We start from the raw sequence: 13,099 nt of genomic DNA on the forward strand, positions 1-13,099 counted from the left end.
TCATGGCTAACATCGCGCATGGAGCACTGGAACATGAGTGTGGCCAAAGTTCTGGCTAGTATCCTTGGAAACCACGACATTGACCGGGAAGATAGTCTTGCAAGCCCCAACACCTTCGACCGAAGCTTTCGGAAACAGCTCAACTATCCATCATGTTGCGCATCGAATGCCTTTGCTATCTCCGAGAGGTATTTCGAATCGACGACGACATGTGTAGGCTGAGTATCAGCGTTCGTGCCGACGCGCCTTTTTGGCACGTACTGATGGAGGAACCACCCAGGCGAATATTGGATGTTTGGATTGTAAGCCTGCAAATGCGTGTACACTGGTGATACATCCATGCCAAGATTGCTGGGGAGGTCTCCGAAGCTCATGTCTAGATACGTCTCGTCGCCAATAATAGTGAGTTTGTCTTGGACTTTGATCTTACTCAAAGCGGTAGCAAACCAAGTAAGCCCGGTGCTGTCGTTAAATGTATGATAGGCAAGGCGGATGTGCAGAGAGCTAATAGTGATATTAGAACGGAGATATCGAAGGGCGCATCCAAAGGCGTGGACTGTGTCATTTGCATAACTAGGCAACTGCTCATCTCCCAAGTCGAATGTGACCTTCGCAAGCACTGAATGGAGAGCACCGTGTCCGCAATTTCCAGAGCGACATTTGAAAGGCCCAATGCTCGATGCCATTGATTTTATGTCAGAGCCGAAATTGCTAAAGATAAAGGTGTTCTGCTTGCGGACTTGATAATGTGCTTCGTGGTAAATGCGGTGACTGGAAATTGCTTATCAGTGGGATCTCAGACGCTTGAACAGTCTTTTGACTTACTTGACAAGCAATAGACCGACAGTGATATTGGGTCTATAGCTGAGATTGGTAAGGCACGGAAATCTGATCTCATTGTCTGTTGCCATCATAGCATATCCGATGATCTTGTTCTGAAGCTCAACCGGAAGGTTGGTGAAGCGAAAGATGTCATTGGTCTGGATTTTTTCAATGGTAAGTATTCCGGAATTGAGGATATGACAGTGTTATTCGAAGAGATACGAACATTGAAGTGAGTCGTATCAACGGTATTGATGTTTCCCGAGCCCTGCGTAGCAACCACAGCAAGGGGAGTGTTCTCGTCGTCGCGAGTGTCAACCGCAGCACTGGCGTGATTGCAAGCCATTGCTATGTCTGTTCTCCTTATTTAGCAGCCATTGCAGCGCGCCAGAATAGGATAGAGGGGCACAGAGAATGGTGACATATAGACTTACCAGATGAGGTACAGAGCTTTGTTTATGTTGATGCTAAGGCTATGAGGCAAGGACCGAAGCTGTGAATCGGGCACAGAGCTTTGCCGATGGTGCAAAAATGGTGCAAGAACCGTGCAAAGATAGAGTGAACGTGAGGGTAGCAAGCAACTAAGAAGCAGAAAGAAAGAAATAGCAGTCCATTAAATACCTGCGTGTACACACGCTAAGGATACTATGACAGGGGTACATGGTCAGTGACTGCAGTCTGGCAGGGGTACAAGCGTGCCGACTGCAGCCGAATACGAACTTACAAACCGAGTGAAGTCGGGCTGCAGGATATTGAGGAAATGCTGGCGGGCAATGCTATACAAACTTCCCTCACTGTCTTGGACCAAAGCTCACTTCACACGACAGCCTTGCGAACATCTAATTCTAATTTCCGGCAAGCTAGTGCTTCGCGTCTTGATTGGCCGGACCTGCAGCTTGCAGGCATCCGGTAAAGGAGTTTATAGAGGCTAAAGGGCAGGATGACTCCACCTTAAGTATTCTAGTGTTGATATCTTGCACGGCTTGGTTTTTGTTCCTTTTCCCAATTCCAAATGCCCATGTTTATATGAACTACCCCACGTAGCAATTGAAGAGCATACAGAGACTGGTCAATTTTCCTGTAGGACATAGACACAGAGACTAGGAGAACAAGGCCATGGTTTGAGTATCGTTTGAGTCCATAGACAACTATGCTCTGAATGGACACAAGCACGCGGAACTCCATATAACGAGGATAACACATGAGCCATTTGCATTCAGATGCTGACCTCCGTATTCATACATTGCCTTCAGCTTCCTCTCCTTCCTCACCCTCCTCCTCATCCTCATCTTCACCCGTATCTTCAGCAACAACCGTACAAGGCTGCTCGCCATACCACACCCGCCTCCCTCCATCCTCGAGCACCCTTTCTCCCGTAGCAGCTCTCCCCCTCTTCCCGCTCCCCTTAGCATCACCCTTGCCAGCCATGCTCTGACTCCTCACCTCCTCCACCGTAGCTCCCCACTCGTATCTCCCCTTACTCAGCACCACAAACCCCGTTTCAATCTTCACCTCCTCCCCAGGTGGGATCACATCCACGACGCGCTGCAAGACACCGTTCACAAGCAACCTCTTGCCCAAATCCAGCGCGATGCCGGGAGGTTGGTTCGCTAAGCTGGGTTGGAGGCGGAGGAGTGGGTGGATGGGGGTTGTGGAGCGGTTGCGGAGGGTGGTGGCTATGGAGAGGAAAGTCTGCGTGGGAACGGTGAAGGTAGTCGGGTTGAGCTGCTTGACTGGAGCGGATGCAGAGCCAGGGTGAGGTTCAGCGAGTAAAACAGCCATGCTTATTTCCAAGTCGTCCAGCTTCAGCGCAGAGATCATCCTTGGCGTCAATCTCAACCCTCTAAGCTCCACCTCCCCACTCCTGCCGGTACTTTCTTGCTTCCAAGTCGCATGAAGTCGTGAAAGAAGTACTTCGCGATACCAGAAAGCTTCACGCATAGCTCGCTCGGCTTCGGGCGTGCTCTTCGTGGAGGAGACGACGAATTGGCGTGCATTGTGGGGGTTTATGGAGGGGATTGGGTCGTGGGCGTTGGGGAGGTGGAGGCGTGGAACGAAGACGGGGATGCGGTGGGTTGTGCCGGGGTGGAATATGCGCGACTGAGTCTTCGTAGGGGTGTTGGAAGATCGGAGTTCAATGGATATGGTAAGTGTGCTTGGCCAAGAGTTGCGGAGGTCGAGAAGGAGCAGGCATTCTAGTGATGACGGCGAGTGGGGATGGTCGTTGGGTGGGTGGAGTGGGCTGGGGTTGGCGTTTGGATAGTTGGTTTCGAATGGAGCGCCGCCCAGGTCAGTTGTAGCTTGCTCGTCTCTCCGTCCAGAATCACTGGGTAAAGAGACGACATCATTGCGCAAGAAACTGATGCTAGCATTGACTGTGATGGTAAGAGGAATGACAAGCTGTCGAGTGTAAAAATGATCTTTAATATCTGTCTTAGGAATGCCAAGATAGCCATAGTCGACTTGGATCGCGCCATGTGACAATTGAGGTTTTCCCAGTACCTCTATCTCAAAGGTAGCTTCCCCACCCGGCTCGATCATAAGGTCTCGATCTTTGTCTTTGCGGTGCCTTCGGAAAGACTGCTTGCGTGCAGAGGCAAACTCAAGCTCATAGAGCTCGACGGGCGAAAGGTCTTTGTTGGCCAAGGCGGACTGGAGCTGTGAGGCGGTTGAGTCGGTGAAGGAGAGGAGGACCAAATCCATAGGTATGGTCCGAGATGTGTTTTGGAAGGAGACAGTGAAGGTTCTCGTCTCCCCATCAAGGAGCATGATGGCCGATTGAGGCAGTGAGATGGATTTCATGCTGATGTTAGGCTGTGCCCCCGTGACTTTTAAAGCAAGTTTGGTGGCCGTAGGCCCTTTTGGAGGAGGAATCTTACTCTTGACAGGATCTGAAGCAGTTGAGATCGGACGAGACTTCTGTGCCAGACCAACATGCCGGCCTTTGATGTCTGGCTTCAAGGCCCACGGCTCGGAAAAGATAGGGAACATCCGCTCTCTGCAGCCTTTCACCTTGACAGTGCATCCAGTGATAGACAGGGAGCCGGCTGCTTGCGGTGTGCCACTCAGGAGCAACGTCTGCGTCCTGTAGGGCCCTATCAATGTAGTTTCAGGCGAACCTTCGAAGGGTATACTATCGGATAACAGCTCGATGTGTTCTATCACGACGTCAAAGTCATAAAGATTTTGCAGGGTCACTCGGAAGAAAGCTTCTTCCTGCGCTACCAGTAGTGGCTCTGCTGCAGCTGACGACTTTTTCAAAAAGGGGTTGTATATAAAAGGATTCTTCTCCTTCTTAGCTTCGATCGTTTCGACAACTTCCAGCTCTGGTTTGGCATGTGACACCAGGGCCCTTGATTGATTGGTCTCCACGACCTCAATGCCTCGTACCAGGAAGTCGTCCCAATAATCTGCTTCTAGGTGCTGGACGCCAAGATGTCGTGCCGCGCTCAGAGTCCGAGAGATGTTGTTGGCAAGCCGCATCTGTTCTTCGATGGGCAAGTCGGGCGAGCCATCACTGCTATCCGGTCCAGGCGCCATGCTACTGCCCCCAGCTCGAAGTAGTTCTGCAGAGTATTGCAGAGCGCCACCAAGGTCTGGCAAGGCCTCACATACGTTGATGCAGGATCTCAGGACTTCTAGTTTCAGGTACTTGGAGCCACTAGCATTGATTGATGCTTGCTGAATTGCACGTGCAACAGTTGCTTCGTTCGCTCGAGTCTGCCTTGACTTTGGCGTAACCGATTGCTTATCGTGTCCCTTTTGCTTGATACTACCAATGGGCTCAAGAGGCAGTATGCCATAAGCTTGGCAAACAAGGGAGAGAAAATGCCGCATGCCTTGTTCGGAGTCATCGCTGGCACTGCTACTGTTCTGTGAGGGCATAGCTCTAGCGGATGCATTGAGAGAGGCGAGGCTCGCGGCAGGATGAACGCCCATCTCAGCAGCACCATCTTTTCTAGCTTGCACAAGCGCGGGCAGAAGAGTGGACATGAGTCCTTTCAGTATGATGGCTTTCTTGCGATGGTAGCCCAGCTCTGATAGAACCGAAGCAATGCCAGCGAGAATCATGGTATGATCTGCAATTGATAGCGATGAATCTGGGAGAGGCGATGGGTATGCTCGAAACGCCAGTGCGGCGAGCTCTGGCTTCGTTGAAAGGGTTGCAGCATCTGGCCCCTCAATTACTGGCTTCGACAACTTCGTATTGAGCACTAAGTGTCGTAGAACACTGTCATCTAGCTTGCCCGAGACGTGAAGAACACTGAGTAGCTTCGCAAAGCGGATAGCAGACTGGGAGAAGGCGAGTGGGGGAAGTTTGTCGTCTGTGAATGTCCACGCCCGAGAGTAGAGATTTAAGATGTTGTTCGTCAGGTCAGGCAGGAGGCTTGCGAGGGATTGGAGAGATGCAGCACGATTTTCTGGGTCTAAAGACTTTCTCCCGCCTATCTCAGCAAGGCTCTCAGACTGCTTGTTTTTGGATGTTTTGGATGAGCTTGAGCCTGGTTTCTCAGAGCCTGGATAGAAGGTGTCGGGAATCTGGACACCTCAGCTTCACATTCCAACGAGCGGTCACGTTTACAGAGATTGCTTTCATCTATTTGGTGGAAGCTTACACGAAAATCCATCTCTGCCCAAGCAAACATTAAAAGACAGACCAAGATGTAATCCAAAGCCTTTGCATGCCACAGGTAATCACTGCTGGCTCTCGCGATTGTTGCACTCTGTACCAGTTCCTTCACTGCATCAGGCCAACGCCCGGCCAGTAAGTACATAGCACCGATGACGATGCCTACACGGCCTTTGCCTTTGTTTTTCTCCCTTTCTCCAAGACTGCCGGCGCCGAAACCGCTTGTAGAGGTTCTGTCTCGACTTTCCGCCCTTGCTTTTTCGTTGCCCGACTCCCTTGGTGGTGACTTGGTCGCAGAAGCCCCAGTCAGTCCATTGGTCGTTGGTGGCGGTGTGTTTCTCCCGCTAGGAGGAGAAGTAGCTCGACTGTCTGGAGTAGAAGATCGCGAATCGATCTCTGAGGTAATACGAGCAGGCATTGACACACGATGAGTCAAGTCCGAGCGCTCACCAGCAGGGGACGATGACCTTGAGTTAACGCCGGAGCTGACTCTGGACAAATGGCCCATGTGTGATGGCAAGGCAGACGCTACTTCATTGAAGGTTGGCGCTGAAGAGACCCTTGGGGAGTCTAGGGAAGTTAACCCTTGCAGTGACTTTGCATACGGTGCCATTTCACCTAGGAGGCGAGATGTCATATCGCACATGACTGTTTTGACTGTTGTGGTTCGCGATTTTGCCGGCGACGGCACTGGGTAGACTCCTTGTGGTAGTGGAAATTCTTCATGGTCGAATACAAGGACTTGATGTACCAGTGCCTTGGGATGTTGGCGACTAAGATCGTCGAGGCCACGGGAAATCGACTCAATACCAGGCACCTCTCTGTGCTCCCCTCCAAACCTTGGTTCTGCTCCGTTCCTTTGTACCTGGCCATCCCTTTGCGCGTGTTCTAATCCAAAGTCAGTTCCGTCTGTTATTCCCAACACAATTAAAGGCTCTCTGTAGACTTCGAATGGGGTCAAGGCCAAGTGAGCAGGCGGAGGAAGGGAAGTCGACAGGTCGTAGAGAACACGTCCTTCTGGGAAGGCTAGGGGGGAGAACATGGCTGGTGAAAGGTCTGGTCAGCAAGGTCTGGCGCAAAATAGCAATAAATGGTTCTCCCACTTCTATGCGGCCTGCTGTCAGGACTAACGTCTCCCAGTCGCACAACATTGACTTGCTGCAGCCTCTCCACGAAGCTGGTAAACCTTGATTGCCTGACATTACCGACAGGGACTAACAAGACTCTTAAGCGCGCCGGAGTAACAATAGACAAAGGATCCAGGCTCATGTTGCATTAGGTCGTGTGCGGGTTTTCGAGGAGCCTGCGAGACAAGCAGGAAGTGTAGCCTAGTCAAGTGAGAGTCCATGACCTCTGCTGTGTCAGAGGGGCAAACGCCTCTACCATCGAGTTTTTTCAAAAGCCAGCACCGTAGGCTTTGCACACTATGAAGGGGAGCCTGCGATGGAAGACAGTCAACATATTGTAGAGAAATGTTTCGAGGCAGGGACAGATGATGGGGATACATGTCATTTGATATAACAACGACACCGGAATTAAGCAGTAGCTCCGCCTACATGACAGCTGGGCTCGCCACTTCTGATACATATGATTCACTTCTTGCCTTCTGAGCCTTGTCGCTTTTGCATTGCCCTGGCGTTCGCGTTGTAGTACCTGTTACAATACTTGAGAGCTCTTTGTTTGATCTATAGCTTCGACACGGAACAACACCCTTTCCGGAGTACACTGCAAGACAGACCCGCGTTCCAGGAGATGAGCGATTCTTGAAGGAACACTCTCGTACAAGCTTGTCTACGATGGCGAAGCTCGACTACGATGCGCTGAGGGCGCAGACCATGGGCGCGGGCAACGATGAAGCTGTTACAGTCAACACTCGCGCTCTCATAGACAAAGTCCTAGCACGATACTCGGGAGAATGGACTACGCTCAGAGAACTCCTCCAGAACGCTGCCGACGCGTCAGCCTCGAAAGTTATTATCAAATTTGAGACTTCGCCCTCACCGACAGTGCCGGTTCCGCAAAGCTCGGATCCATCGGCCCAACTGAAGCATGTACTGTTACATCATACGCTGAAGTCCACGATAGTCGAGAACAACGGCGAAGTGTTCAAAGGTACGGACTGGTCCAGGCTGAAAAAGATCGCTGAAGGTAACCCAGATGAGACAAAAATTGGTGCTTTTGGTGTGGGCTTCTACAGTGTCTTTGCGGACTGCGAGGAGCCATTTGTTTCCTCGGGGAAAGAAGCTTTGGCGTTTTACTGGCAAAAGGATGCCCTGTTTACGAAGAGCTTGGCTTTGCCGAACGGCCAGACTAACAACACCACATTCGTTCTTCCTATGCGCAACCGTACCTCTCCGATCCCGTCTTTGCTATCGCTGTGTCAATTTCTCACGAGCAGCCTTACATTTGTTGGGCTCGAATCTATCGAGATGTGGCTAGATGAATGGAGGATAATCACATTGAACAAGAAGGTTGCTCCGAGCGTTGGTCTACAGATACCGAAAGAGGTGGAGAGGAAAACACGAGAAGGCTTGATGCATGTGGCTGATATCACTAAAGAAGCTGCCCAGCTGGATGCACATTGGTTGAAAGTCGTGGAGTGGAAGCCGAAAGCCGCCTTGAATAATCTAAGCGTTGGGTCGGGTTCGACCGTCAAGGGAGCTCAGTCGAGTCAGTCCCTGCGTGGGTTCTTCTCCAGGCTGGCTCCTGGTGCCTCGAACAGCGCAGCTCTCGAGAGAGCGGCGACAGAAGAGAAGCAAATCCAGGAGAGTCTAGAGGAAGATCTTATGGGTGATTCTAATGCTACGATATTTCTGCATGTCAATAAGGCCACAGTCCGGACTCTCGTCAGCCAAAGCTTCAGCTCGGAGCTCGAGAGAGCCACAAAGAAGCCTCCTCCCAAGACTACAACAGTCTCCCTTCTCAGTGCATCATACGATGAGCAAATAGCTTCGACCTCCTCCGGTAAAGCTTCCATGGCACCCAGAATCTTTGGGACATTCATCCCCACTGACGGCAAGGGACGCGTGTTCATTGGCTTCACAACAAATCAAACCACCGGTCTAAACGTTCATATTAGCACACCGTCGATCATCCCTACCGTCGAGCGGGAGTCTATTGACTTGAATAACCGATTCATCAGAGTATGGAACGTCGAGCTTTTGCGTGTCGCTGGCATTGTCGCGCGGGTATCCTGGGGCAATGAAGCTTTGGAGTTGAAGGAGAAGCTTTCTCGAGCATTAAAGGTCGCGGAAAGGAACCACGTGGTCAAAGATGACATCGTTGCATTGCTCCCCGAAACGCTGTATCTCCACAAAACTTTTACGTGGAATGAGTCAACACCATCCTCCGAGGTTGGGACACTGATGGAGGAAGCGTTCTGGACCTGCAACCAAAAGACAACGATAGCTACATTATCAACTCAAGGAGTTCTGCCATCATCCCAAGTACGCATTGCACATGAGGAACTCGGATTTGTCGAAGGCATACCCCTGCTGCCTGAAGCTTTGGCAGGCGTTGGAGTCATCAAAAAGCTGATAGATTATGGCGTCATTACCGAGGTCACGATATCGGACATCAAGTCAGAATTGGAAGGAAAAGCTTTGGACGCGGCACAGCTCCGGCGGTTCTTAGAATGGCTTGGGCATAAAGCAAAAATCAATGAGATCGACGGGGTAGTGATTCGGTCTCTGCTTGATGTTGCTGTTGCAAATGACGATGAAGATGGCAGTGGGAGGGTTATCGTCTTGGCAGAAATGAAGCACTTTCTCAATGTTTCGAGGATCCCACCAGAGATGCCTATTCCACCAAACACGCTGCCTTTCAAATTCACCAAGAAGATTAGTAAATCTGAATTGGAAATGCTAGATTTTGAGGATCTGCATCTAGTTCCATGGCTCCGATGGCTCATCGAGAATACTGGTGGCCGTGGTGCCCTCTCGTCCGACCAGGATATCACCACGTCACCTGCTTTCGCCAGCAGCGTCCTACCCATAATATCCAAACAGTGGGAGGGATTAAGCCAGTCATCCAAGTCAACTGTCATTGATTTACTGGCACCGCGGACCGTGATACCGACTAAGATGGGCATGAAGAAGCCAGCTGACGCCTACTTCCCCTCGGTAAAGCTATTTGATGACCTTCCCGTGGTCACTGGCCTTCATTCAGTGAAAGACAAGTTATTGACGGCGTTGCAAGTACGCGTTCCTATGGCTCCAATTCCTTAGACTGCACACCTCCATTTAATCTCTTCCATTCTTGCTAGCTCGCGCTACTTTGATGAGCTGTCACCCTTTTCACTGCGTCAAATATGCGTTGTTTCCTTGCTAATGAACTCTTCAGGTACGAAAAACAATAGACATCGGGGTCGTTTTTGATCGATTGATGGACCTAACCCCGTCGACCACCTCAAACAAGACGCAGATTCCCGCTTCTTCGAGGAAATGGAGCCATGTGGATCTTATCAAATACTTGGCATCGGTCCAAAATGACATTCCAGCTGCCGATATCAAGCGATTGAGGACAATGAAAATATGTCCAGCGGAAACAGAAGCTCTCCAGCCTTCCGCCGAACGTTACCAGGCCTCGGAGCTTTTTGAGCCCGACCAGGCGCTCAGACGGCTCAAGCTGCGTACTATGCATTGGCCAGGTATCTATCGTCCTGAAAGCCAGGAGGGCAAGTTTCTTAAAGTTCTTGGATTACGCCCGTATCCAGGCTACCCAGACCTCATTCATATTATGTCAACTGCAGCTGCAAGTGGAGATCTGCCCCTCCGGGATCAGGCTTTGAGATATTTCATTGATTACCACCAAACGAAAGGCTATTCCCAGTACGATCACACAAGCGTGACGTCTGGATATCTACCCATCGAAGGCTCGGAAAAGAAGGTGGCAAGTCCGAACGACTGTTTCTCGAACGAGCGCGCAGCTATCATGGGCTTTGATGTTTTGCGACACGACCTGCACGTCCACGCTTTAAAGTTTGGCGTCAAGCCTGACCCACCGATTGCAGAATGTGTCAGCCGCTTAATCAGCAATCCACCACAATCTAAACGCAATGCCCGCGAAGTCTTCGCCTATTTTGCGAGTCGGCTGTCAGAGATGCACGACCGATATGCGGAGACACTCAGTGGGGCTTCCATAGTCCCTGTGATGTCCAAGTCGAGCAGTATCGCCAGCCCAAAGTCCGAAAGTTCAGAGCGAATCGTACATATACCGCCTCGCATCTGCTTTCTTGGCGATGGCGAGAAGTACGCAGATGTCTTTGATTATGTCGATTTCGGTCAGGAAGCCAATACCTTTCTCTTAAGGGTCGGTTCCAAGCACGAACCTAGCACGACTGAGTTGACAAAGCTTTTGGTTCGCGAGCCAGCGAGAATCTTTTCGGTGCTCGGCGACACCAGGTATTTGGAGTTGCTACGGAGTGTGGCAGCTTCTTGGCGCACTTTGAAGAAAGACAAAGCCTTGGTCAAGGAGATGAAGGCGGCTAAATGCCTGCTCGCATATAGAGAGATCAGCTCGAAGTTATCGAAAGGCGAATACGAAGAGGAGGAAGAGTCCGGGATTAAGTCCTGGGAACTTGCAAACGCCAGCCAGGTGGTCATTGTAGATGACATCATCACCTATAACCTGTTCAAATCGAGTCTTCTGGCGGCTCCTATGGAGGAGACTCTTGAGGAGTTCTACCACAGTCTCGGCGCTCCTGAGGTCGCCAGTCTCCTCGAGGAACAACAAAGCATCGGCATGGTCTCGAAGGACCAAACGTCAGCGTTGAAACTACAACAATTACTTCACGAGCGATCGCGGCTCTTCCTACACGACTACTCCTCTGAAATGATTAAGCACAATGCAAAATGGATAGAGCAGAATCTCAAGGTGAAATGCGTGCAGACAATTGCTCTTAGGAGGTCGCTGCGGGGGTACAACTTGAGTCACCGAGAGTCTAGGAGCGCTGTGGTCCACAGCGACAAGCCAATACTGTATATCATTTCCAAAGGCTACGATATGCTCGAGGTCAGTCAGGCCCTGGTGCCTGTTTTACTGCAGCGCTCGAAGCCCCAATACATCTTTATGCTCGAGATGATATTGGAATCCAGTCTGCAGAAGCTACGCTCGAGAGGTTACAATGTAGGCCGAATCATGCAACAGAAGGAAACGGAAGCTCGCATCGCCGATGAGGCTCTCAAGCAGCAACAAGAGGAGCAACAACGGGAGATCAAAGAGCGCGAAGCAGCTTGGAAAGAAGCACACGCCGCGAGCGCCGCAAAGGCCCAACAGAACGCAATGCCGGGGATCTTCCCCGACTCGCCCGATCGTCCAAGCTTGACTAATTCAGTTGAGGCAGAGCCTATTATGGACAGACCCCGAGGCTTGTTCTCTGGCATACGTAAGCAATTCGGATTCGACAATCAGCGGCCGTCCGTCCAAAACAATCCTGCAAGCAGAGGCAAAAATCGTGTCATTGAGGCTCCTCGGGATGATGCACCGCCGCCATATTCACAGAATGAAGGACATGTTTCACAAACGCAGATCCCACAGCCAGAGACTGTAACGGCACCGCATCACCTCCAGCAAAATCTAGTCAACGCCATTCAAGCTTCCCGAGCGCACAACACAGCAAGCGTGATCAGCCAGCCAGCTGTAAACGACGTTAAAGAGGCAGGTGGATCATATTGTGACGCAAGACCAGGCCAAGATATATCACTTATTGGGGAGACCTCTAAGGTCCGGATCTTTCTATCTAACACCGTCGCCGCAAATGGCCTGAATGCCACCAAATTCATGGAAGCCAATGTCTCCGCCTTGAAACTCTTCGCTACAGTTCTGTTGGACTGCGCCGATGTCTTCGCTCTCAATCGCTCTACGGTGCACATCTTCTACGATGACGCTGGTAGCACCATTGCTTTCAATCAAAGCAAAGCTCTCTTCTTCAATTACAGATACTTTGAAAACTTGCACTTGCCATTAGTGCAACAGGGAAACAAGACCGATGCTATTGTGTACTGGTGTGTCGTTATGGCACACGAATTGTCGCATAATCTAGTCTCCGATCACTCCGCGCAGCACAGCTACTACACCGAAGCCATGGTCATCCAATACTTCGGTAAGATTGCCTCCAAGATCGGCGCGCAACAATGGTCAAATTCTACTGGAGGACCGACTCTACCTCCGGATCCAATCCGACCTACCCATCTGCAGAATCGATTGGTGGACATAGACTGATTTCAGCATGAATGGTATGATGTACGAAGAGGCTTTTGCCGGACGATTATCAGGGCGATACGAAGGGTCTAGAAGGATATAGGAATGGATAGGTCTAGCATACGGTAACAGGCGTTGTCGAGCCGGCCCTTAACCCGGTCATGGATAGGCTGAAGTTACCCTGACCATGTCAGCGCAGGATTGTTTCCTCATCATTCGTGTACAATCTTCCCCTGAGGTGATATCTATTCCATGGGGATCTTATCATGCCTTACCAAGCTGGCTCTCATGCTAATGCGCATCGTCGTCACGCATCACATCTTTTCCTTTCTTTGACTATGACTTTGACAAATGTTGGGTTAAGCTAAGATCGGGATAGGTAAGTGTCGGAATGTTTTAGATCGGATGAACGGGCCCATGAGGGTCCATGAGGGTCTTTGAGGGTCT

General features: G+C 50.8%; 3 protein-coding genes across 3 annotated transcripts; 1 reads left to right on the forward strand and 2 right to left on the reverse strand.

Annotated features, from left to right (window-relative positions):
- Window positions 1–143: 143 nt before the first annotated feature.
- On the reverse strand, window positions 144–1,168 carry HO173_000169 (uncharacterized protein; the record flags this gene model as incomplete). The annotated part of the gene is made up of 3 exons (XM_037302120.1): window positions 144–771; window positions 826–980; window positions 1,049–1,168. The coding sequence occupies 3 exons, from the start codon at window positions 1,166–1,168 to the stop codon at window positions 144–146; spliced, it is 903 nt and encodes a 300-aa protein (XP_037170699.1).
- An 890-nt stretch (window positions 1,169–2,058) lies between these two features.
- On the reverse strand, window positions 2,059–6,721 carry HO173_000170 (uncharacterized protein; the record flags this gene model as incomplete). The annotated part of the gene is made up of 3 exons (XM_037302121.1): window positions 2,059–5,361; window positions 5,439–6,496; window positions 6,556–6,721. The coding sequence occupies 3 exons, from the start codon at window positions 6,719–6,721 to the stop codon at window positions 2,059–2,061; spliced, it is 4,527 nt and encodes a 1,508-aa protein (XP_037170700.1).
- Window positions 6,722–7,248: 527 nt separating this feature from the next.
- HO173_000171 (uncharacterized protein) lies at window positions 7,249–12,673 on the forward strand (the record flags this gene model as incomplete). The annotated part of the gene is made up of 2 exons (XM_037302122.1): window positions 7,249–9,648; window positions 9,794–12,673. The coding sequence occupies 2 exons, from the start codon at window positions 7,249–7,251 to the stop codon at window positions 12,671–12,673; spliced, it is 5,280 nt and encodes a 1,759-aa protein (XP_037170701.1).
- Window positions 12,674–13,099: the final 426 nt, after the last annotated feature.

Source organism: Letharia columbiana, assembly GCF_014066305.1.
Source record: "Letharia columbiana isolate WasteWater2 chromosome Unknown Sc0000000_s0, whole genome shotgun sequence".
Taxonomy (NCBI): Eukaryota; Fungi; Ascomycota; class Lecanoromycetes; order Lecanorales; family Parmeliaceae; genus Letharia; species Letharia columbiana.